The sequence below is a fragment of the Podarcis filfolensis genome (genome assembly GCF_964270895.1).
Source record: "Podarcis filfolensis genome assembly, chromosome: 11".
Classification (NCBI taxonomy): domain Eukaryota; kingdom Metazoa; phylum Chordata; class Lepidosauria; order Squamata; family Lacertidae; genus Podarcis; species Podarcis filfolensis.
The window spans coordinates 10,223,066-10,249,646 of NC_139613.1; the positions used below are offsets into that span (position 1 = coordinate 10,223,066).

The following is a 26,581-nucleotide window of genomic DNA, read 5'->3' on the forward strand; positions in this document are numbered from 1 at the left end:
ACCCCTGGCAACTGACATCAATAATTCAAATTAACCATTGTTGAAGGGCAATAAATGAAAACCAATTACCTGCATATGTATGTGAACAAATACACAGTAATAGTATAATCTATTTCATACAGTTGATCGCACTACTTTATGTTAATTGACTCTGGCTTATCGCTGTTGCTTTGTAACTGCTTTTACACATCCCACTTTGAGCATCTATTTATTATCTATTTAATTTAAACACTTCTATAAACCGCATAATATTCTTAAAAATTCTAAGTGGTCTACAGTCTAAAAAACAAATATATAATTCAAATGAAAACACAACCTATTGCCAAAGAAGAAGCAATATTTTAAAAACAACATAAACACATATAAAACAAAAATTCAGACAATTCAAACATGCAAAGCAGGATCTAGTTTTATATTTTATATGTCAGGGAAACCTTAGGCACTGGGTTTTGAGACACTGCCCTAGTCTGTAGGGTTTGGTGTTGTGAGTAAAATTTCCCCAGGTGATCTGAGTGATCTTAAAGGTCTAAACAGTGAGATACATACTTTAAAAATTATGTATATCTTAAAAATTAAAAATATATAGTACTTCAACTTTGCTATCTTAGAGGTTTTTATACAACCCTGCAACATATGCTTATTTTATTATCCCAATATTTTAAGAAAGGGCTAGTACTAATGTGGCTTACATAGGACTCCTCTGTGAGTTTATGGCTGAACTGAGATTTGAATTGGAGACTCCACAGATTATAATTTAAATTCTTAACTCAATATTCCAGCTCTCATCAGCATTCTGGTAATGGCAGGTCTGTACAACAAACATTTGGCATATCCAGAGGAAGTGAATGGCAAACAGAATATGGCTATTATCTGACAATGTTCTCAGCAGATAAAATCTTCCTATGTAAGAGGTTACTCCAAATTGCTTTTGCTATGTGTGGATGGATGCGGGCTAAAAGACAGCCAACCCAAATCCTGCCCCCCACCCCCTCCCTCATAATGGCAATCAAACTCAAATGTTCAAGAATTGCAAGCTGTCAGACTAAAGTAAATGTCTTAGCTACGAATAGCTGTGGTTTTTATTTTGCCATTTGCAAGTGCATTTTTTTTTAATTTTCTCAGTGAGTTTCAGACATGATGTCACCAGCAGAGCTTCCTATACTTTGGTGTTGGTGGTTGCCAGGTTGTCACACACTTTGATAGACTTCTGCAGGGTTAGGAGATGCTATTTTGACTTGTTCCCTTAATCACTAAGTTTGGTACTCACATAATCCGGAAGCGGAGAGTCATCTGAAGCAAGGGAACTTCTCAAGGATTGTGTGGCTTGCTCCAAAACCTTGTTGTGCTTTTTGGACAACAATGAAAACAAACTGGGGAAGAAGAAGAAGAAGAAAAGAAGATTTGCATGTTTATGTCAATTTCTAAAAAGGGTTCTATAAAACAAGACTGCCGATTCAGAAGTGACTCTATCAAATTGTATTGTACATAGGCAACTTTTTAAAAAAAGTTTATGAATTGAAAATGGAATTCAGTAACAGACTGGCTTATTTTCATAATGGAACATTTTTAAATATTTCACAAAACTGACATTGTTTTGACAACCAAAAAGAGTAAGTAAGTAACCACTAAGAGCTGATGTAGATGTAACATAATGCTGGCTCATAGCTACAGCTATTTAAAATGCTATTTCAAAGTAGATTTATATGTTTATATTTCGTGGGAATGTGATATTTATGATGTAAAGCTCTAAAACAAGAATTTTTTGTCAGAGGAAACAGAGAAGAATCCCTTGAGTCATCTTTAAGATAACACTATCAAGCAACTGTCACCAGTTATTGATTATTTTAAAAACTGTATACCATCTTCCTATAACATATTCATGGTGGTTCATAACAGAAATAAAAATACACAAGCATAATCACAAAAACATCAATAGTTAAAACAATCCAAAACTAAGGTGAGCACAGCAACAGCCTACGAAGATAGCTCTGCAAAAAAAATTTCAGTGGAATAAAACTGAGTGCTGATGGGGCCAGGCAGACCTCTTTTTGGGAGATGGTTCGACACCCTGGGGGCTGCAGCTCAAAAGGCCCTGTCTTGGGTACCCATCTGCCGTATTTCAGGTGGTGGGTGGGCCCAAGGCAGGGCCACATAAGAGAAGCGAAGTTGTCAAGCAGACTCAAATGAGGGGAGGCAATTCTCCAGGTCCCAGGCCATTTAGGGCTTTAAAGTTCAAAAACTACACCTTGAACTAAGCCCAGAAACAAACTGGCAACCAGTGAAACTGGTACAAAAGGGGTGTAAAATAATCTGACCAACTGGTTCCGTTTCGATCTCTGGCTGCCACTTTTGGAACCAATTGTTGCTCTTGGATTGTCTTCAGAAGACTGTTCCATGTGCAATGCATTAGAGTAGCATAATCTGGAGGTGACTAGAATATGAATGACAGAGGCCAGGTCTGTTTGTTTGTTTTTTTTAAGGGTGCAGTTGGATTATAAAATGCTGGTAAAAAGCATTGCTGACCATCACTGCTACAAGACCCTCCAAGGTGCCAAGCTGGATCCAAGAGTTTCACTTGCATCACTATGAATACTATCAACCCTACTTACACACCCAAGAAATACAGCACACTTCTGCACACAGTCTTACTCAGGCTGCACTTTATCAAACCACACTCTTTAGAGTATTCCTGAATACCGCAGAGATTTGAATGGAAGCTCTGAGATTGTTCTCTAATTTTTGATTTATAGATTGTTGATTCTCTTTCTTACGATCTATATATCACAATATAGCTCCAAAAGACAGAGATATGTTTTATTTAGTTCTTTGTTCACTGTAGTTTAAATAAAGATCTAACATTAAAAAACCCCAGGCCTAATAATATCCTCAGACCACAAATGCAATTCCCACATGCACCATTGTGAAATGTACGCAGCATTTCAGGGGCTTAACACTGACATTATAATTTATGGGCTATTCATTTCTACAAATCCTTCATGTAATTCAGTAGTGACTGATCACAGAGGTCTGCCTTTCTAGCAATTAATCTTCTAGATATAGTGAGTTCTAGATATAAATAAGCACCTATTCCTTAACCAGTATGTTTTGCAATTAAAGAAAAGTAAAATGATCTATTTAACTTATGTCCTCCCCTAAGTCACAAGAAACAGTTATTGCAACACATGATCTATAAACATAAAACTATTAAAGAGTAAGCCACAGTATTACTAAGTCAACGCTAAACAACATTTGAGACCCAGAGAGGCTTGAACTTCCAACTTGAGGGCAACATGAGCACCTGCACCAGGATAAGACAGGAGATTGTCTCTAACAGGCTTTAGATATGATCCATTAAAAGCTCTCATGGCAGGCTCTCTGTGGGTGCTAATCAGCAAAGGGCACCCTTGGCTCGGCTACAAGCTCACCATGCACTGCTATGACACTTTCAGGAGCTGAATCAGTCAGGTTTAAAGGCTGAAGTTTTTTCTTCATAGCAAAAACCTGGTCAGTTTCTGTTTTGTGTCCTGACACCTCCGAGATGCGCAAGGGAGAGGTAACATTCCCAAATTGCCTATCCATGGAGATCCAGAGTATGCCAGGGGTTCACCCATCTTTCTTCCTTTTCTTTTCAAAGTTAACCATGGGGCAGCTTTTTACCTCCTTCAAACAGCTAACCATGGTCAGTGTGTACACTGAAGCAATAGGCAGGCGGTTAGCTAAACAAAAAGCCACCTGCAGTGGCCACAATCAATTCAGAACATTTGCTGTTCTGTATGAGAACAGAAAAGTGCCAAGAGAATGGAGCAAAAAAGTATTTCAACCAAATATGCACCCAATGATTAAAAAAACATGCTGGCTGATGCTCTTTTATATTGGTTCATGCTCCACCAAGCCAGGAAATTGGAAGCTAAGGCTGACATGCCCCATGATCAGTAATGAAGTTGTGCAATGTCACAAATCGTGCTTACTTGCAACTTACCCTCAATACATCCACTCTCAGGCTCAAATCCAGACAGTGGTGGTGAAATGTCTGGGACCAGGAAAAAAGCCCCTTGTTGTCCTGTATTGCTTTATGAAGCATTAGTGAGGGGTTACAGTAAGAGGGTGGCACATATGCCATTGTGGGGTCTTGTCCACTGAGGAAATTTCTCAAGTTTACAAATATGTCCACACACCCAAAAAGGTTGGCAAATTCTCATTTAACCACTGTACTATACTATCATATTCCATAACTATAGGAATAGGCATTGCACATGGCATCCAGTATCTGTTCCCTATGCAAACACTGTAGTCCTGGCAAAATGCTCACTTCAAAAATGAATCTGTACATGGCCCTGCATTATTTATTCAGTAGGTGCTGCTATACTTTAATAGAGCAGGAACACCTTAATAACTTCCCAACTGCTGCTCAGAATTTCACCAAACCAATGAATGAATGTCATCCTCAACAAGCCTACATCAATAGCTTTCACTGAAATATATGACTTGCTTAACAAGTGGTGTAAAAAGGGTTAAAGTGCCAATATTCAGCACTTTCTAACATGATGGAGATATGGCATTTTTTATTGGATCAGTTTGATATTGGTCACATTTGTAGTAGACCCCACTAGGTAGCTCATGTATGCCAAGTTTCAGCTCAACTGGTTTTTGCTGTTGTTGGTATTTGCCTTGTGCCCCTTTGATAAAATTCAAGCTGGTCAGAAAGACCAAAACAGCGTCCTGATTCGTGTTAGAACGGCTGTGCAAGTTTTTCCATCTTTAAAGCCACCATGATCTTTAAAACAAAATATCTGGTGCCCAAGCAGCACACTAATTAGATTTACATTGTTTTCAATTTATGTGGAAATTAACCTCGGTTCCATAGACGAAACCTGATACAGCCTTTGAAAAACTGAAATAAATCACTGAACAAAAAACAGTTTCTCTTTTGCAAACTAAATTAACCTATGTAAAAGTTTATCATAATTTTCAAGAAGAATACATCAATAGGAATCAAAGGTGGATTTAGGTGTCAGTGTTGACATATAATGATAAACAAAATAGGGCTCCAGATCATACACATACGTATCATGGTCTTGAAAGTTAATGGCCCCTAGGTGCCCCATTACTGACTCTCTGCTTAATTCACAATAGTATACAAGGATAATGCCCCCCAAAAACTATATTCTGTATGCCTCTGTTGTTTGAGGCTCATGTTTATGTAAAGCAACCTTACCAGGTTGAAAATCAAACTGGTTAGAAGGGGAACAAATTTCACAGCTTCAATTTACTGTGCATAAACCAAACTTAAACACCAACAATGAAAACTATATGGGAAAACATCATGGGAGTCCAATATATTTAGGTGTGGGGATTTTATTCCAGCTTTTTAGTTTAACATCTTATCTGAAAGAAGGCTAAGACCTAGCCCTGACTATGTATTTCAATAATGTGATGTAGATGAATCACTGCACTGGAGAAGCAGTAGGAGGCATCTGAAACGAGATTGTGGAAGCTGGAAGAAATCTATGGGCGCTGGGAACTAGGTGTAGCCAACAGAACAAAGTATTAGGAAAACAGTATACCTATCTTGAAAGGAAAGAGGGAGAGATTGTGCCGGGTTCAATGTTTAAGGGAAGAAACAGATAAAGGAGCTATGGTGGAGATTTGAAAAGTCAAGGAGGGGGAAGGAGGTATTTCCTCTGCTGGGACTGGTAGATGCCAGAAATAGTCAAAAGGATGCTGAAGATCTTGCGGAGGCTGAAGCTGTTTGTCCTAATCTTTTACTAGACCCCTGGTGTATTTAAGAAGTCACCTCTTTTTTCACATTTACTTATACCCTTTAAGGAGAATTCACTGAGTGAAGGGGGCTTCTGCGATGGGGTGCAACAGGGGTATGTATGTATGTATGTATGTATGTATGTATGTATGTCAAGTAGCAATTGAAGTCAAGTTCATCAGGCAAATTTAGTCCCCATGAATAAGCGGCTAACCTCAGTGGCTGATGAGACCCTACAAACTAAAAAGTAATTCAGGGAATAAGCAAGCAGGGCTGCATACTAGTCTTTTGTCATGGCCAAAGAAGGCTCTATTAGAAAGTTTGCTCTTTAAGGTACACGAGTAAAGTCAAAGAGCACACATTTATACTGCAGTATTAGTATTTATTCTTTAGAAATAAGACTATCTTTCTAGAGCAGACAGGCTGTCATTTTATCCCTTTCTAAAGCAGGGCATGCAAAACCAAACTCCATTTGAAGGACTTAAGTCACGCAGTACAGATCTGCCCTGCTGCACTAGGGTGAAGATTCTTGCTAGCTACTATGTGATACAGTTGATAAACCAAAAAACATTCAACAGTGTTTCTCACCCAATTAGAATGAATCCGCTGCCCTAAATCCCACAAGAAAGGTCTTATTTCAAAGTCTACTGGATTAGTCACTCTATTAACTAGCTGTTCTTTTCCTCTCGCACTCATCTTTCTCTGTGGTTCTAGCAGGATTCTTCTCTTTGTTTTTAACATGTTAAAGTACAATAAAGTACAATACAAGAAATGCAAAAATTCAGAAGCAAGGTCTACTAGTTCACATAAATGCTAACTATCTAATTCCCCTCTCACTAGTACTGTTATGATTATGCATACTTCTTAAATCACTGTGAGAGAATACATTCCGAAACACTGCACTCTAGGATGAACGTTAAGTCACCTGTAATGTAAGGAGCCTTAGCAAATTTAAAATACTGCAGTGTCTTACAATACCGAAGCTGGGCAGAATATGGACTGCTCCCGCCATATTTTGTGCAAAATCTATGGTGGAAACAAGGAGGCTGTGTGCGCAAAATAATAATCTGAAGAAAATGTAGCTAGTGATTGACACCAGAGTTCATAATTTCTTGGCATGGACTATAACGCTCAATAAAATGTGATGCTAACCTTAAATACAAGGTGATTATTATGATTCCTGACATAGTATTCTGCTTAGATTTTAATCCAAGCCAAAAATATATACTCTTCTCTCCCTCAGATACTGACAGCAGGTAGAGGTGAATTACAGGTCTCTCAAGTTATCTCTTGCTCTCCTTTCACCCATCCCTGGTGCCTGGAATGCTGCAACAGCTGCAATCCAGACAACATGGGGAAGGGGGCGAGGGAAATACCCCCTTCCTGTCACTACAACAGTCACCCCTGCCATGTACAGAGGTACATGGTTTGAAAAAGGAGGTTCACAGGGGCATGGGGAGGGATTCTGAACCAATTAAAACACCTGATTATGTCATCAGTGGTGATCAGGTTCTACCTGGCTTAGCTCCACCTCTCAGTCACAGCACTGTTACGGCTGATGCTGTCCTCTCCCACAAAGTCTACCCACAAATCCACACCATACCCAACCCCTATCCTAGCCATTATGTGCAGGGCTCTAGTTCTGAAGACTCCAAATGCCTTGTGCCCAACCTAGCCCAGGTTGCCTTAATAAAGCATGGACAGTGGGTTAGAAGGCGCAAAGGTGCTCAAAATGTGCAAGCCTTTCCTTGTGGCAGCTGTCCCAACACAACTGCATTTCAAATGGATACTTCTTGTAATATGAATACTTTGGTTTATTAGTGCTTTTAAAAACCACATTATTCTTTGTTGAGTCTATTGAGTTAGAAAGTCTAGCTTTTATTTTGAGAATCATGTGAACCTTCACAAATGATTGAATTCTGCTGTCATGTTGGCAATCCAAACGTTTTGCTGTATACCATTTTTCCCCTTAATAAAGAGATCAGAATTTCATTTCATATTAAAATGTTTAGTTTAAGGACATTAGTGAACACAATCCACAAAGGTTCCTACATGCCTGAGCTTCACTTCTCACAGCAAAGAGTTTACATGACAACTACCCTGCTCATAACTAAGTGGAGTTTAGATTTTGTTTAAAAAAATTAAATTTGCCTCTCTGCAAAACTTCTGGATTGAATAGCTTTTTAAATATATATATGAAATGAATATGTTAATGGAGACTGCCAACCCACAAATATAATCCTGGGCAATGTATTGAAAATAAGAGTTTCTGAACTGACACCAGTTTTTGTTACACTCTTTAACATGCAGACTTGAATTAGTTTCAATTTTCAGAAAAGCATTGTTTTTCGGAAAATATTCATGTTAACTTGGAACAAAAGAGTTATTAGTTTAAAAATAGGAAGCACTGCCAGAAGATACTTTATGGCTCACTTGAAATCCCTCACACACAAACTCTTGTTTGTGCTTCAGCTGCTGGTGCTTAAGAACCTTCGGTCTATGGCTTGGTTCGCACTTAATACTAATCTATGTTTTGTTAAGTCTAACCAACCATGCTTTGTTTGAACGTGCAAATCCATTCAGTGGAAGAACTGTGGGTTGTTTCTGCCAACAGAACACCATGTGAAGCCATGTTTGTGTTGGCTTACACTGTTTGTTTTAATACTTGTTTATCATTATGTTCAAACCAAGCAATCTTGCTTAACCATAGTTTGTTTCGCCATCCCAGCCTTGTTGGCTCTTCCGTTGGCTCATGGTTTGCAGAACAAACTACAGATTAGTGTTATATGTGTATGCAGTATCAGCTTTCCCCTCAGTCTGGTGCCCTCCAGGTGTTTTGGACTACAACCCCTACTAGTCCCAGCCAGCACAACCTGCCATAATGAAGGATATTTTGCTGGTTAATAATAAACATCAAAAGTGGTAGAATCAAATTCAGTAATCAATGCAAGCTGATCAACAAGTAATAAAGTATATTAAAATAAACAAGGCTAAATCTGTGAAAGCTGGGGAAATTTAACTGAATTAGTTCTAGCTTTGCTTTGCTTGTTTCTTCTTTTTGTTACCTACTTTGAGTCTTTGGGATGGGGTGGGCTATAAATCAATTCTGTATGCAAAAGGGATTTTTTTGCACAGAATCATCATTTCTAGCCTGCTCAAAATGCCCAAGATTTGCAATAAGTTTATAACATTTCTATACCACCTAATACAATTAAAAAAACAAACAGACCTCTAAGTGGATGTATAAAAATGCCTGAAGTGAATAGATGGCCAGACAAATGATGCTCAGCACATATTTTAAAACAACCCCCTTTTAGGGAAAATGCTGTGGCCCCCAAAGCACAAGATTAGTAACATCGTTTTAAAAAATGCAACCTTGCCTCATACCTTGCCTTTGGCATGATCATGTTTGAATTACTCAAAGAAATTTTTTTAAGAGATTGAATCTGTTGTGTATTAGGGAAGTCACATTGTGAAAGTAATTTGATGCCATTGCTTTCTTTCTGGTAGTACCTACAAGGCACTGCGAAAGCAAATTTTAGTATCCAGCCTCAGGCAAATACTACGGTACAGAATGAAGACTGCAAGCTAAAGATAGGAAGCAGAATATTGTAACTCATAGCTATATGCTATGTACATATAATAAAGGGGCTCATGGGTGAGCAATATAATCCTTGAAATATTTATTGCAAATATTGAAACAATATAAGCAGTCAGGCACACAGTTATGTGTAAGAACAACAGATTGGTACAGGACCTTTGTACGCAACTATGCGTTGAACTGTGGACAATGTTGGCTTGGATCCAGACTTTGCTACTGCCAGTAGGAGCATCACAGAGTGATACTCTGCTCAGGGGATCCTGCTACTGGTGTAAGCAGAGGTAGGGATGGGCTTTTGCCAATACTCCCCCTCCTGTTAAAGTCCGTTGCACACTCTGGAGGATTGGGGAACGGGGGAGCCGAAAGGTTGGGGAATTGCTGTACCCTCCCCTTCTCCCTTCACATAATTGTATCAAATACAGAGCACCCAGGAAACTGATTTTATAGCAAACTTCCTGTGAGCTGCCTCGTACAAGTACATGCACCACAATGTCAGTAACTCCATCTACTGTGATCAAACAAGCAAAGAGGCTAATTACCTTTGATGATCAAAACAGATCATCCAATGAATGCGGAAAAGTGCACAAGCAAAAGACACATAGCAATGCTTTTATTCGTATGACACAAGATAACATCACTGAAAGGGAAGGTGTGAAACCTTATCTGGTTCCTGAAATTCTGAATGTGAGCAATCAGCAGATGCATTTGGCTCTCCTATCAAATGTTTCCTAGTGTTATTCACTTTTTATAAACTAAGGCAGCAACCAGGCAGCAGGAAGTAAGCATGGTTTGTCATGTTCCATGTTTAACTTACAAGCTAATGGAGGGAGGAAAGATGAGAATTGGCAGGTAAGAGGTATAAATTTTAACTCTTTCCCATTAGTCAATTATAACGTGAAAGTAGCTATTTTGGGGGAAGCATTTTTGATACTCCTCCCCAACATGCTGGGCTCTTAAACAGTAGGGAAGTCTGGCTGGGAGACATTTGAAGTATACCTGAAGGAGCGTCTCCAGACCCATCGTTCTGCCCGGACGCTGAGGTCCAGCGCCGAGGGCCTTCTGGCGGTTCCCTTATTGAGAGAAGCAAAGCTACAGGGAACCAGGCAGAGGGCCTTCTCGGTAGTGGCACCCGCCCTGTGGAACGCCCTGCCATCAGATGTCAAAGCGATAAACAACTACCCGACATTCAGAAGACATCTTAAGGCAGCCCTGTTCAGGGAAGTTTTTAATGTGTGATATTTTAGTGTATTTTTGGTTTCTGTGGAAGCTGCCCAGAGTGGCTGGGGAAACCCAGCCAGATGGGCGGGGTACAAATAATAAATTATTATTATTATATAAACTTTTATCATCTTTGTCCTCTTTCTCATTCACTCTTGCAAGTACATCTGCCCGATTCAAGTACATGTGGCTTTGGGAAATTCCACTGCCCAGTTAATTTGTATTTCTGTCCCAAGGTTCTATATCTTCAATTTATATAGAAATTTTTGGATATTTTAGTACTTTCGGGTAAGTTCTGATGCTTGATACCGGAAATAAGTTTATATCCAACCGTTTTCCATGTATCTTAATGCTATAACTATATGCACTGAGCAAGAGAGTTTACATTTGGGATGTCTTACAAGACACTCTCTTCAGGGAACGGCCAGTGTTCCTAAGGAGGCCCAGGAAAAAAAGTTGCTCCACTTATCATTTCTTCATCCCCATACTGGGCACTGCCTATCAAAATATGGGTTGAAAGATTTCTTCCTAGCCATCCCACCATCATTTCTTCCTCTGTTCTTTTCCTTTTGCTGGAAACCAGAATTTTGGCTGGCAGTTATGACAGCACACAGCTGTGTCAGGATCTGCCCTCTCAGCAGCAAACCTTCCAAGCAATTTGCTCTCTGCCCAGGTAGTTAAATGCAAGAGGTGGTCTTCATTCTGCCTCCTGATGCAGCAAAGCCTGCGATCCAAGCCTCAAGCTCCTTCATTCCTAAGCATGCTTCTTTGAATAAAGTTTCCTACTCTTATTTTTAGTCTTATTCCCTTTACTGTAAGCCACCCAGAGAACTCTTTTCTGGGGTGGCATACAAAATCTGAAAATAAGTAAATAAAATCACTCCCGCAAACTAGGTTCTCATCTTCGGTTAGAAGACTACTCAACAGTTCCTTCTGTTCTAAGAGTGGAAAAGTATTTAACATTGCATGCCACATTTTCCTCCCTTGACAATCAAGCTGGTTTTATTTATGTTTACTGTATGGTCTCTGCGCCATTATATGCTTGCATAGCCAGGACACTGTTATTTCCATTCTGGATGTTCTCCATGTTCTGATCAAATTTTGTCATGCAATTTTTCCCATGTTTCCCCCAAAATTTTGGCACCGGTCACAAAACATTAAAGAATGTGTAAAGCTCGTGTAGCATGAAATTAAATGTACTATTTAAATTGTTCTTTGGGGGTAGGCTCCTATGTATATTGCCTTCAGCATTTCAACAAATTGGAGAGGCAACTCAGAAATGCTGTTAGGGTTTTATCCCAACTAATGCCACCGCTACCTCACGCCTGACTTGACTACGAGATAAAAAAGTTCCAGAGGCAGGATGAGAAAATATATAACAAGCAACAAGTTTTGCTCAATCAATCTCCGCACCCCTGACCTCACCTTTCCTGAAACATGCACCCTAGGAGCTCCAGAAAAAAGAGAGGCAGTTAAACTTGACATGGTAGCCTAAACCAAGTTCTAAATCTGCCTAACCACTTAAATCCAGCTGTGACTGCTGGTATTTTTCCACTAGTTCAATGAAGGGAAACATGATGCAGGGGCTACTGTAAAACAATGGCAGCCTTGTATCTTATTTCCCCCTCTTCTCACACTAGTTCACTTCACATGTTGCATGTCGTGTGTAGAAAGCAGGGCTGTATCCCTAGTCCCACCCTTTTCACATGTTAGCCATTCATGATAAGGAGCAGCAATGTTTCAGCAGTTGCTCACATAACAGGGCAGGATGTGACGGGCACCAATAAGAGGGTGAATTCTTGGGGTAGTACAACTTCTGTTCTACTTGTGAAAGTGGCAGCTGTCTAATGTGATTCAACCACATCATGTGGTGTCAAATAGAGACTTCCCCTTCCTCTACAGTTGGCAGCCAAAACATGGGAGCAAGGAAACGTATTCCTAGATATTGTGGGAGGAGAAGCATATATCTGGGGCTGCTGTTTTAAGAGTAGCTCCATATCTGTCAAAATGTCTGCATTCGTTCTGCATCATGATAGGCAAACCCTGTTCAGGCAAACTTCTCTGCAATGATTCATCTTCCCATTCAGGAACTCCCTGGAGGTTTTCAGAGGTTTTCTGGGTACCCCGGAACACAATTTGTAAACCACTGCTTTTCTGCTGCATTGTACCAGTTCACACATGGTGATGGTGAGGCCTAACAGGCCCACTCCCTCCATGACCTGAGAATGAATTTGGGGACAGAATATTCTGCTATGCTAGGGGCTCCACAGGTTACTAAAACATTTACATATCCTATGTATGGAATATTTGCAAAGTAAAGCTATCCTCAGCTTATGGAAAATGCAGCTTATACTTTTCTATTGTGAACCCATGTTGGATCTGCAATTTGTACCCCCTGTATTATGGAAACATAAAGGGGGGTTGTTAGTAAAAAGTTACTGGTGATCCAGAACCAACTCCCCCCCCATTTATTTCCTTCAACATGCATAGACCAGTCACACGGTGCATGCAGCATGCAGTAAATGGACAGCAGAGGTTAATAACCTGGAAGCATAAGATCTGAGAATGTGAGAACAAGTTAAAGACAGCAGCTCCTCTCCATTGTCACTGAGGCTCGAGAAGCAATGCTGCAGCGTAGAGCAGTGGGAGTGGGGAAAATATAGTTTGTCCAAGACATATACATATCTCCGCAAGTGGCGGCAGGTGTAACTGCAAGACAAGGGTAAAGGGAGGGAAAAGGGGTGGGGAGGAAAAAGAAACAGGAATTTTCCTTTAAGAAAGCTACATCCAAACAAGTCAGTGGCAGATGTCAAAGAGCAAAGCAGCAGTTAGAGAACAAAAATAAAGTTGCAAAGGCAGAGAGGGAGGGTAGTCTCTACAACAACCCAGGATGATTTCATTAGTGACGCAAAGGAGGTTGCCGGCTTTGGCAGGGAGGTTGTGTGTAAACACACCAATGTTTGTGGATTTACTTTTCGGGAAAAATTCAAACCACCTTTTCATGAGACTTGAAGACAAATGCTCTTGTGCCAAGATGTAATATAAAATGTTACGGGAACAGTCACACAGCTTGTGTGGTTTTACGCAAACTGCCATCTTCAACTAGAGGAACAAAAAGGCTGAGCTCATTGCTGAGTGAATGCTTTGAGGTTCTCACAACAGCTTTTAGAAACTTAGCAGTTAACAATAACCCAGTTTGCCACAACCGTTAGGGAGTTATGGGGCTGCTGAGTCCTAGAGTCCGTGAATCATCTTAGCATTGCCTTTTAAGTTCTAGAGTTTTGTTTTGTTTTCCAGTGTATATCCGCTTCTATCTTCCTGCTGCACAAACAGAAGCTTCTTGGGGGAAATCACTCAGACATTTGACTCTGTTGTAACTGATCTCTCTCTCACACATACTCTTCCAGTTCCCAGGATTTGTCACACTGTAATACAAGCAAGAAACAGAATCCAGAGAGGGCCTATTCAGATAAAGGAGGGCTGCATAGATAGGAGGAGCAGCACACAAGTCTCAATAGCCAGGTCATGTTCAGGGAGCAGCTTTAACTCCCAGCCCAGTAACGCCATTCATTTGTTATCCCAGCCCAGTTGTATTCATTTAATTTCATCCGCGTAGAAAGGTGCCTTGGGAGCTACAGCCCCAAACATTTGGAGTGATAGGGCTAGCAAAGGTAATCTATACTAACCGGGCAGTGGCACTCCAGGTCTTTCGAAAAGAGTGGGTCCTAGCGCTTCCTGAAGATGCTGGGGATTGTACGTGGGACCTTCTGCATCCAGAACAGCTCTACCGCTGAGCTACAGCCCTTCCGCCGCATAAGCGACTGGCTGCTAATTATGGAGAAAAGAAAAGCACTGCATTTGACCCTGTGTGACTTAGCCCAAGCTGATACTGGCCTCTCAGGATGAAAAATGCAGGGCTATGCCAACAAGGTCAGCTTGGTCCTCAATGCTCCCATTAAGGTCCATGGGATACAGCTGAGAGGCAAGTACAGGAGGACCTGCTTCTCACATCAGGATCTGAGATAACCAGGGAGAAATTCAGCTCTTATTCCAAGTATAGTCCCGCACTTTTACCCATCTAGGAGAATGGTAGCCATTCATTCCTATGGAGAAAAGCCAAGTGCTGTACTTGGGGTTGGGGTTGGGACATTGTTGTAGTGGAGCTGGTAATGAGGTTGGGGACAGGACTGGGATTCTCTGTCCCTTTTCTGTCAATTATCTTGACGTTTTGGAGGCCTTTTGATTTATTACTAGCTTTATTTATTGCGCTTTGTTGCATGTTTTTATCTTGTGAGCTGCCTCAAGAGGACTTTTACCCTTAAAGGAGACATAAAAATAGTTCAGTAATAAGTAGCATCACATCACATAGGCAGAGCTATGGAAAATACCGTATTTTTTGCTCTATAAGACGCACCAGACCACAAGACGCACCTAGTTTTTGGAGGAGGAAAACAAGGGAAAAAATATTCTGAATCTCAGAAGCCAGAACAGCAAGAGGGATCGCTGCGCAGTGAAAGCAGCAATCCCTCTTGCTGTTCTGGCTTCTGTGATAGCTGCGCAGTCTGCATTCGCTCCATAAGACGCACACACATTTCCCCTTACTTTTTAGGAGGGAAAAAGTGAGTCTTATAGAGCAAAAAATATGGTATTTGATTGCCCCAAACTTCGGTTTAGGCTCCCCACCTCCCTAGTTATATTTTGTGAGTTTGGAGCTATAATCAGTGGAATGTTGAAGTTAGTCCCTAGGTTTAGCAATTTAAATGGAAATTGGTGTTTCGGTCAGGCAACACTTCTCCACACCCTCAGGAATCAAGGCCCGTATTGGGTCTTTTGCTCTACCCCTCTGGCTGCCCTCATGACATGCAGAAGCCAGCACTGAAGCCAGAAGAAGTCATATTTATCTTGGTGGGATTGCCCTGACTGCAAAACCTCTCTCTCTCTCTCTCTTTACTTCTCTCACGAATAAAATATAGGCTGGGTTCATACACAAGTTACAGATAGGTAGCCGTGTTGGTCTGCCATAGTCAAAACAAAAAAAATTTTTTCCTGCCAGTAGCACCTTAAAGACCAACTAAGTTAGTTCTTGGTATGAGCTTTCGTGTGCATGCACACTTCTTCAGATACACTGAAACAGAAGTTGCCAGATCCTTCTATATAGTGAGAAGGTGGGGAGGGGTATTACTCAGAAGGGTGGTGGGAATGGGTGGTTGGCAGATAGCTGAGATGAGCCTGTTGACGACTCTTAACGACTGCAATAGGTCTTACAGGAAAAAGCAAGGGGTGAGAAGGTGAAAAATGGCTTTGTCATGTATAATGAGATAAGAATCCAATGTCTTTGTTCAGACCAGGTCTCTCCATGGTTTTAAGTTTGGTAATGAGTTGCAATTCAGCAGCTTCTCTTTCCAGTCTATTTCTGAAATTCCTTTGTAGTAATACAGCTACTTTGAGATCTTGTATAGAATGTCCTGGGAGATTGAAGTGTTCTCCTACTGGTTTCTCTGTCTTGTGATTCTTGATGTCCGATTTATGTCCATTTATTCTTTGGCGTAAGGTTTGGCCTGTTTGTCCAATATAGAGAGCTGAGGGACACTGTTGGCATTTGATGGCATATACAATGTTAGACGATGAGCAATTAAATAGTCCCGAGATGGTATGTGTGATGTTGTTGGGGCCAGTAATGGTGTTGTCCGGGTGTATGTGGCAGCAAAGTTGGCATCTGGGTTTATTGCAGGCTCTGGTGCCAGTGTTCTCAAGCTCTGGGAGGAAGACCTTTCATTGCCTACAGACAGCCACCCAATCTTAAACAACTCCTAACCCACAATAATACTACAACCAGACGTAACACGGACACTGGCACCAGAGCCTGCAATAAACCCAGATGCCAACTTTGCTGCTACATACACCCGGACAACACCATTACTGGCCCCAACAACATCACACATACCATCTCGGGACTATTTAATTGCTCATCGTCTAACATTGTATATGCCATCAAATGCCAACAGTGTCCCTCAGCTCTCTATATTGGACAAACAGGCCAAACCTTACGCCAAAGAATAAATGGACATAAATCGGACATCAAGAATCACAAGACAGAGAAACCAGTAGGAGAACACTTCAATCTCCCAGGACATTCTATACAAGATCTCAAAGTAGCTGTATTACTACAAAGGAATTTCAGAAATAGACTGGAAAGAGAAGCTGCTGAATTGCAACTCATTACCAAACTTAAAACCATGGAGAGACCTGGTCTGAACAAAGACATTGGATTCTTATCTCATTATACATGACAAAGCCATTTTTCACCTTCTCACCCCTTGCTTTTTCCTGTAAGACCTATTGCAGTCGTTAAGAGTCGTCAACAGGCTCATCTCAGCTATCTGCCAACCACCCATTCCCACCACCCTTCTGGGTAATACCCCTCCCCACCTTCTCACTATATAGAAGGATCTGGCAACTTCTGTTTCAGTGTATCTGAAGAAATGTGCATGCACACGAAAGCTCATACCAAGAACTAACTTAGTTGGTCTTTAAGGTGCTACTGGCAGGAAAAAAATTTTTTTGTTCATACACAAGGTTCAATATGTGTCTGGGCTTTCTGCAAGGCTTCTTAAAACAACCAATTATTTTGCTTCTTGAAAGAACATTATGTACTTAATACCTGCATTTTATTACTAAAATTTATGAAAAGGAAGTTATTAAAGAATAAAAGGCACTTTCCTAGAAGCATTTTCTTCTTCTTAACTCCCAAACCAACCAAGAGGATGCAGCAAGGAGACATGTGCTACGCACAGCAGACTACAGGCTACACATTTTCCTCTTGCAAACAGTAAAATTAATTCCCAGCTCTGTGGCAGTAAAGCATTGAAATGTTTGATATCACCATCTAAAAAGTTAGCGTTTGGAATGTCTGGGTAACTGGAGCCTGGGAAATCAACAAGTGTGGTTTGGAGTTTTCCTATTGAAAACAGTTGTTCTTACTTAAGGATGAAACTCTGCCATTTTTGGAGATAATGAAACCAATAAAATATCTCTAGCGCCTTCTTGGTGTATAAAAATTTTCCAGGGTTATGTGCAGTATAAATCTGAAGAGTTATTAGAAAGTAAAATATTATCATCTGTTCTATTAAACCAAAGCGGTATCAAAATTCTTTATGTTTTTGAACTACCACTCCATGAGATCAAAGATAAGATCCAAGAAAAGAACAGCCAAACCAATATGAAAATAAAATCTCCAGAGAACTATTTTAAAATATTAGGACCACTATTTTCAGAGACTGAGTTAAGTGCAACCAGTCTGTCAGTCACACACCAGTTACTCAAGCACATGCATTCATGTAGTCTTAAAGGGATAAAGCCATACAGAGAGAACATGTTTGAGATCTACAGCACCTCTGTTAAGTAGGTACATTTGTTTGAAATGTGGATTTCTATTCAGTTTATCCTTCTCTCACCTTTCATACTTGTTTAAATCTACAAGAAACAGCTGGGGGAATCCATGCATGGCTTTTCTGCTGAAGTGTCGCCAATATGCTCATGACACTCAAATCTACCTCTTTCCATCTTGATTCCAAGGAGGCAGTAGAGGTACTTAATCAGTATCTGGCATCAATACAGGAATGGACAAAGGTGAGCAAGCTGAAATTTAATCCAGACAAGATGGGTGTGTTGCAAAGTGAGAGTTCTGCTAATTAAGGATTGGTTGCATAGCCTATTCTGGATAGAGTTATATTTTCTTGAGGATCAGGTAAACAACTTAAGAGTGCTCCTTGGACCTCGTGCTTTCCTAGAATACTCTGGGGTTTCCGCCTCTCTTTTTCTGGTTGAAAGCAGCTTCAGCTGGTTTACCTTTTCATGTGAAACTGCGTACGGAACTGGTCATTGATGCCCTACTGACATCCAAGTAGGATTCCTGCAGTTCTCTCTACATTGGACTGCCTTTAGAGACAATGTGGCAACTGCAGGCAGCTGGAAGTGTAGCTTCCAGAATACTGACTGGAGCCCAGACCACATAACATACATCTTATAGAAGATTCATGGCTGCCTATTTAGTTCTTGGCTCAGTTGATAAAGTGCTAGTGCTAACCTTCGAAGCTCTAAATGTCCAAAGACTGGGCTATGTCAGGAACTACATTATCACTAATCAACCTGCCCTGACTTTGCTATCAACTGCAGGTGTCCTACTCTATGACCCATCACCACTAGAGATTCAGCGGACCAATATATGGGATTGGGCTTCCTCAGTAATAGCACCCATATACCAGAATGCCCTCCCACTAAATTCAGCTGGTGTGTTAAAGGGCAATTTGTCGAGAGAGGTGTTTATATGATTTCCATGTGCTGTTTCTATTCTGGTGCTGCTGCCTCACTATTTTAAGTGTACTTTCTGAAAAACCACTATTTATTGCTATGTGTTTTCCTTTGCAAGCCACTCTGGGCACAAGCAGAATACATGCTTAGCACAAAAGCTAACAACACTGACAAGTAGACATTTGATCCTTGACATAATGTGGAATGATTCTTATTCCTTCATGGACATAACACTGATGTTCTGTGGTGTTCTTTTTAAGTTTTAGAGGATTATATTTCAAATAACTGTTGTTAGCTGCCTTAGACAGCCCATTAGGAGTATAGGTGGGATATAAACATTTTAATAAATGAATAAATACTGGGAGGAAAAGCAAACTACTACTGTTAGAAGAGCTACTCAGACTCAAAATTTAAAAATATTGAACTAAGGGTCCCTTCAAACATGATAATTTCTAATAGAGAGATCAGGCTCTGTGAAGCCTAAAGAAAAAAGTGTCATTGTTTGAAATGTGGTGAGAAGTACACTTATCAGGCAGCTAAGATGAGGAGCAGTTGAGTAATCAATGTACTTATTCTGAAAAGATTCAAGAAGATTGTTACAATTCTCACACAGAGATCTAAGTGGCAAAAACATACCTAAGTTGATTAGTGGAACACCACAACCCCTTCTCAGAGGGAAGGATGTCTGCCAAGTTCTTCTGGCGCTCCCTAGGTAAAGGTACCCCTGACCATTAGGTCCAATCACGGATGACTCCGGGGTTGTGTGCTCATCTCGCTCTATAGGCCGAGGGAGCCAGCGTTAGTCTGCAGACAGCTTCTGGGTCATGTGGCCAGCATGACTGAGCCGCTTCTGGTGAACCAGAGTAGCGCACGGAAACACCGTTTACCTTCCTGCCGGAGCGGTACCTATTTATCTACTTGCACTTTGTTGTGTTTTTGAACTGCTAGGTGGGGAGGAGCTGGGACGGAACAACGGGAGCTCACCCTGTCGTGGGGATTCGAACCGCTGACCTTCTGATCAGCAAGCCCTAGGCTCTGTGGTTTAGACCTCAGCGCCACCCGCTCCCTAGTCAAGGGTTTTATTTGACAAAGTAAGGGGACCATTATGACATGGCCAAGCAAGTCACTTGAAGTTCACAGACCACACTTCCTGCCAAGAGCATCAGTTGTACTTTTCCCCTTGAAACAGGCAAGCCACTTGGGTTAACCCTGGTGTGGAGAGGAGCTGCAACACTGGCTCCTCTTGCACAGCCCCAGGCTTCTCACTTTACCAGGTGGTGTGAGAAATAGTAGTAATACTGCAGCTTCCAAACCACCAGAGTGAGAACTCCACTTAGTGTGTAAAAAAAATATTAAATGCAACCCTTGCAGTACTCTCCTTTTTGAACGATAGTGACTTCAGATAGCGTATGTCAGTAGCAGCAGGAAATTCAAGCTGCTCTCAAGTACTGAAGACAATGAGCTGATGAATCTGGAAGCCCCTGGTTCAAATCCTGTCACAAATTTTAAGCCACACTGTCTACCTAACCCCACCTCCCCACACCTGCAGTATGGAGTTGTTGTACAATTAAATGAATTCATGTGAAGAATTTGAAAGCTTGAAAGCATTATGCAAATGTTAAGAATGATTATTAATAAATCTCAAATACTTGTCTTTCAGTAGTTAGCATGCTGGGGAGAGAAAACACGAGGGTAGCATATATAGAACTGTACTCATAAAAAGTAAGGTTTTGATTTGCAAGTCTTCTGCACATACATGCCATGTGTGTCAGCTCAGTGAAGTTCTCTGAAAACAAGAGCCACAAAAACTCAGTCTCTACTAAGCCTGATCATAATATTTAGGTCATATTGTTTCAGCTGAATTGTCAGACCACCACACACACACAAATTGTTTGCTATGCAAAACATTTTCGGTCTTCTTAAAAACGTAGTTGTCAGGTTGACATGTAACCTGACTTATGCCTTCGTAAAGTACCACAGTGAAAGTAGGGACTTTTAGAAGATACTTAATGTGCAGAATGCTTGCAAATTGCACACATATGTACAAAGGGTGGGTGATGATCAGATGTGGAGGTTTTCAATTTGCCCTGTATTGTGGTAACCCACATTCTGAGAGCAACCCATGGTGGTGTTTAAAAAGGAGCAGCAATAAAAAAGTCCCATAATTGGCAGTGATGGGGCGAGTTCTTCACCATGCAACCAGTTCCTTGAGGCCAAACACAACATTTTTCAGACCGGAGGCAGTGGGGGTGGGGAAAGAGAGAGCATATGGCTTGTAGAAAAGCATGATAGGGAATATAAAGAAGTTTGTAAGATTAAGGACATGTGGATTGAAGAGAGACTAACATTTGTGCCAAGCTATGGCCTGGCCACTGGAATCCTTGCCCAGGGCTGTCTACATTGGGAACTACAAATGTAATGCTTACCATTATTCATTTTAAAATTTTATTTCTACCCCATCATTTAGGGCAAGCTCTCACAATGTGTTCAGAGTTTTATCTTCCTGCGTGTAGGTTAACAAAACCTATCTGAGTTCTGCCCTATACGCTCTATTGTTTTGCGTCCCATGATGCAAATGCAGTAGAGGCACATGGTAGATCAAATGCAAGAATGCACAAGCCCCCAGGGTATCAGCATCTCCAGTTAGAACAACCTCAGGGTTAATAAAGACAGAAGCTTTGGATTTGCTTCGGCCAGTCAGAGCAAACCATCCTATGAGAGATCAACAGCCTGAATCAGCATGAGACAGCTTTGTAGATTCATTACTAAGAGTGAAATTGTTAATCTCACCCTTCTTCCAAGGAACTTACAGAAATGTAGATGGAATTAAAGATGGAAGTAAAGGGACCCCTGACCATTAGGTCCAGTCGTGATCGACTCTTGGGTTGCGGCGCTCATCTCGCTTTATTGGCCGAGAGAGCCAGCGTATAGCTTCCGGATCATGTGGCCAACATGATTAAGCCGCTTCTGGCGAACCAGAGCAGCGTGCGGAAACGCCATTTACCTTCCCGCCGGAAGGTACCTATTTATCTACTTGCACTTTGACATGCTTTCGAACTGCTAGGTTGGCAGGAGCAGGGACTGAGCAACGGGAGCTCACCCCGTCACGGGGATTTGAACCGCCGACCTTCTGATCGGCAAGTCCTAGGCTCTGTAGTTTAACCCACAGCACCACCCGCGTCCCTCATAGATGGAATTATTCTATTTTATATTAACAATAAAAGAAGGCAAGTTACGCAGGGAGCAGAGTACGGGCTACATTGTTACCCATAGAGCCTCAGGGCAGAGTGAGGCTTTGAATTCTGGTCTCCTCAATGAAAAACTATCACCATTCCCACACTGTCTCTCCCTCTATGTAGATTTTAAGAGTCCCTAATTTTGTTATTACCTGGTTTTTCAAGTCCCCCCTTTGTCACAAAATGCCAGCAGAAAAATGATTTCACACTGGTATACAGTACTGCAACTTCTTTGCATGAAACACTAGGATCCTTAATTGGCCAGCTGGCAAAACAGAAGTTTGCAATCCTTATCAGGTGTGATATAAATAACTTATCTTGAGCAGTAGTAATGGCAGCAACAGGAATACTGGCCCAGAGATATACTTTATCCTAGCAACATGTGGTTAGCTTAGAATATGACGCCCATAATTCTCCATTTCTGCTCAGAGATACCTAATTGGTACAAAATTTCTTGGACTCCCATTTTCAGTCATTTCCTACAGAGTTAACTCTCATACCTCCAAATCACTTTGCTTTTCCTTTAGAAAGTACTATATTAGTGTTTTGTCCATCTGACATACACCATAAATTACCTGGAAAGGGCAAAGTTATTTTTGTGGCCCATTACACTGCTTAATATACTTGGTGCGGAAAGATGGTTAGATATAAGTAGAACTGTTCTACAGCACAAAAAATTATGGCATGGCTAGTTATAAAAAGTTTTGGGGTTGTTGTTGTTTCTGCTGCTGCTTCAAAATGCAACTTGATTCAGCTAATGTGCAACTACTTTGATTCAGTTAACATGCAGATACTATAATTCTACAGACGAATCCTTTGAGGATTTAGAAGGTGAAACCAAGCCAGTATTGTAGCATGAAATGAGGTTATTTGCTTTTATGAAGCACAGAGTTCTGGCACACAACCACCTTTTTTAAAACCAGGGCGTACAACTGCTGATAACTGAAGGTTTGTTCTGCCAAAGACTTAGGGAGAAAATATAGCAACATTGGCACTTACTTAACATCTGGGTAAGAGAATTCCAAAGAACTAGTGCTAAAAGCTTGGGCTGAACTCACATTGCAGGGGCATCACCACATCTTCAGTCACAGGTTTAAGTGAATGGGGCTGAGATGTAGGGGGCTTCTCTGTTACTCTGGTTCAGAACTGTATAGGACTTTTATACACCAGCTGTAGAAACTTGAATCGAGCCCAGTAGCAAATTGGCAACCAGCACAGTGCTTTTAATGGGAGTGTCACATACTGTTTAGAAGCAGCCCCAAAGAGCAACCATGCAGCAAAGTTTTGCATTAGCTGCAGCTTCCCAATCAAATTCAAGGGCACCCCCATGTAAAGCACATTACAATAACCAAGTCTAAAAGTTACCAATGTGTAGAAAACTGTTACCAACCTATCCCTGTCTAGGAATGGTCAGAGCTGGCATACCAGCTGAAACAGCCACTCCTAGATACTGAAGTCCCTAAACCTTTAGGGACAATGCTGCATAAAGCAGTATCTTCAAGGTATGCTCCTGTTCTTTCGGATGCGAGTGCAATCCAATCCAGAATCTACTCAGAACCCGATAACTACTCACAGAGACTGTCTTGATGGGATTCAGCTGCTGTTTATTGGCACTCATCTAGACCATTACTCAGTCTAGGCACTGGTTCAGGACTTGCACAGCATCTCCTGACTCAATGTTACAGAGAAACAGAGCTGTGTGTCATCCGCATACTTGATGACACCATGCTCCAAATTTCCTAATGACTAGTCCCCACAGCCTTGTATTGATGTTGAATAGCACTGGGTACAATATAGTACTCTGCAGCACCCAATGGAACATATCCCAGGAGGCTGGAAGGCAATCACCCAATGTTACTTTCTATAATCAGCCCCGTAGATAAGAGCAGAACCACTGTGATACAGTGCTCCCAATTCACAGAGCTGATCTAGCAGGATACAATGGTGAATGGTATCAAAGGCTTCTGAGAGATCAAGGAGAACAAACAGGATCACATTCCTCCTGTTTCTCTCCTAATAAAGATGCTCTGCCAGAGCAGAATCAGACCCGCAACCGAGCCTGAGCCTGGATGGAAATAGGTCCAGAAAACCAGTCTCATCCAATAGTGCCAGCAATTGTGGCACCATCACCTTCTCTATCACCTTCCCCCAAAGGGGGCATGGGCAACTTGGTGATAGATTGATAGATGTCAAGAACCTCTGTGTACAGGTTGGGTCCTTTAGTACACGCAATTATTTGCATGGTTTCCTAGATGTACCCAACATGCAGGAGAGTAGGTGCATCCTGCAGAATCAATTCATTCCAGCTTCTATTTAAATAATACCTTGCTTTTTAAAAGAATATATATATGTGTGTGTGTGTGTGCGCGCGCGCGCCCCCCTCCTCTGGCTCAAGATGGGTTTTTCAAGCCCTCTATCATCCACATGCTTATTTGGTCCTAAAAACACATTGTTGTTTAGTTACTATCACTCTGAGCATAGCAGGGAGCTTGAAGGAAGCACAGAGTAATTTAAGGAAGTTGCCTAAATAAAATATTGCTTCAATGCAGGCAAGGGCTTCTGAACTTAAATACGACTATTATCCAGTTTGCATGTTTCTGATGCCCACAATTAATAGACACAAATACATAGTCCCGTTTGAAAATATGACGGCATTACTTAGCAAAAAAAGGCTAACCATTCATTCTTTGCTGAATGACCAAACTCACATGCATTATCTGAAAATCCCAGACAAAAAGTATTGATATTTCAAAAATCAAACAAACATAAGTGATGTTAACAATCACCTAAGTATCACTGTCATCATTTACTTGTGTATGTCCAAATAGTGAAGAAACAGATCTCTTTTCAGGCATTCATCAGATTAATTTGAGGTTATCAGTGCTCTTACGTGAATGCTGACATTGCAGCCTGAATGTCCAAAATTTGACTAATATTATATGCACTCACTAGAGAGTAAACATCAATGAATTCAACAGGACTTACAAGTAGAGAAGCACAGAATTGCACTGTCACTGTAACATATTAAACAAATGACTACAGGTGCAAAAACCTATGCTTTTCTGAACCCAAATTCCTTAAACAACACCAAATTTAAAGATAGATTCAGATATTAGAGAGCATTGGAATGCTATTATTTAACCTGGCATACACAAATCTAAATAGTGTTTGTGGTTTGAACTGGACAGCACACAAATTAAATTTTAGATGAAAGAATTTATACTTATAGGTTACAAAAACCTATGTGCAGAATATTCCGTAAGAACAATCGGTCCAATCGTCTATCCATGGAAGATTGCCAATGTTAAATGCTACAGATATTAAAGAAAAAGGAAGGAAGTGAGAAATGAAAAACATCTTATCTATTAACCCTATTAAAATAAAATTTGAGTCTTGGCTTTACAAAAAAGGAGGTTATTATATGGGATCAAACCTATATCTCCAGAAAAAGCAAGTGTCATAGAAAGGAAGGCCAAAGAAGATTTATAGATTACGTCCAGACAAAGAACTGCTGAACCATGTTAAGGAAATGTAAAAAGAGAGCTGAGGGGAAGTTATTTTTACAGTATCAACAGGCAAGAACAAAGCACATAAAAAAATTAATCACTCAGATGTACCAGTTATTTGGAGGGCAAGTAGCCAGAGCAGCTTAGGAAACAATATTATCAAAATTTAGTATTATTTTTATCCTTTGGCTAGACACATGTTTGGTAATACAGAAACACTACAGTGGAATTAAAGGAATTGCTTTCTACAGTTGTTTGTACTAAGACTAACAGTGACCTCTGCAAATCAACAATCCGTGCAAATTGATCAGACACTGGTATTTGCTGTGGATGATCATTCTGCAAAGGGCCCACTGTTCATCTGGCAATTCTGCATTTCAAGGTCTCATCTACTTTCCATCACTTCTTCCCAACACATCTTCTGGCTGTGTACAAGCACTCATTTCTGTAGACTGGTAAAAGGAGTAACTTTCTCCCTTATGGCACCATTTAGAAAGCAAATGTTTCTACAGAAACCTGGAAGAGGAGGAGAGACAACCTCACTGTAGAGAATACAGCTTGTTCAGAGTGGACCAAACCACAATAACGGCTCTCCAGTATCACTTTAAACCTCCGAAAAAACTTACTCAGTGTGTTTGAGTAGAGACCTTAACTCTGATTAGGCAAAGCCAAAGGTCCTGAACCAAGAATAGGATAAAGTGAGTGCAAATGGAAAAAATGATATTTCGGCATTTAGAAGATAAAACGCAAGTAGTCCGAGGAGCAATGACAAAAATACACCATTATACAAATCTATGGTGTGACCACTTATGGAGTAATGTGATTGCCTCACCTCAAAAAGGGTATTGCTGAGTTGGGAAAAGTTCAGAAAAGGGCAAGCAAAATGATCAACGGGATGGAGTGACTCCCTTTTGAAGAAAGGTTGCAGCATTCGGGACGTTTTAGTTTAGGG

The 26,581-nt window shown here is 40.8% G+C and overlaps 2 protein-coding genes across 11 annotated transcripts in view; one reads left to right on the forward strand and one right to left on the reverse strand.

Moving 5' to 3' along the window:
- The window catches only part of DYM (dymeclin), a 172,146-nt gene that overhangs the window by 67,105 nt on the left and 78,460 nt on the right, over positions 1 to 26,581 (reverse strand). For 6 of the 10 annotated variants that reach the window (XR_014539542.1, XM_083575620.1, XM_083575622.1 and 3 more), the window contains exon 15: positions 1,268 to 1,370. Coding sequence is in view for 9 of the 10 variants with exons in the window: in XM_083575620.1 (XP_083431746.1) it covers positions 1,268 to 1,370 (103 nt within the window). In the remaining variant the exon portion in view is untranslated. Of the gene's footprint in view, positions 1 to 1,267; positions 1,371 to 13,121; positions 13,287 to 26,581 lie in introns of all 10 variants that reach the window. The other 4 variants (XM_083575616.1, XM_083575617.1, XM_083575618.1 and 1 more) reach the window with 1 other exon arrangement.
- The window catches only part of LOC310744435 (uncharacterized protein), a 399,988-nt gene that overhangs the window by 5,091 nt on the left and 368,316 nt on the right, over positions 1 to 26,581 (forward strand). The gene's annotated exons all lie outside the window — the stretch shown is intronic.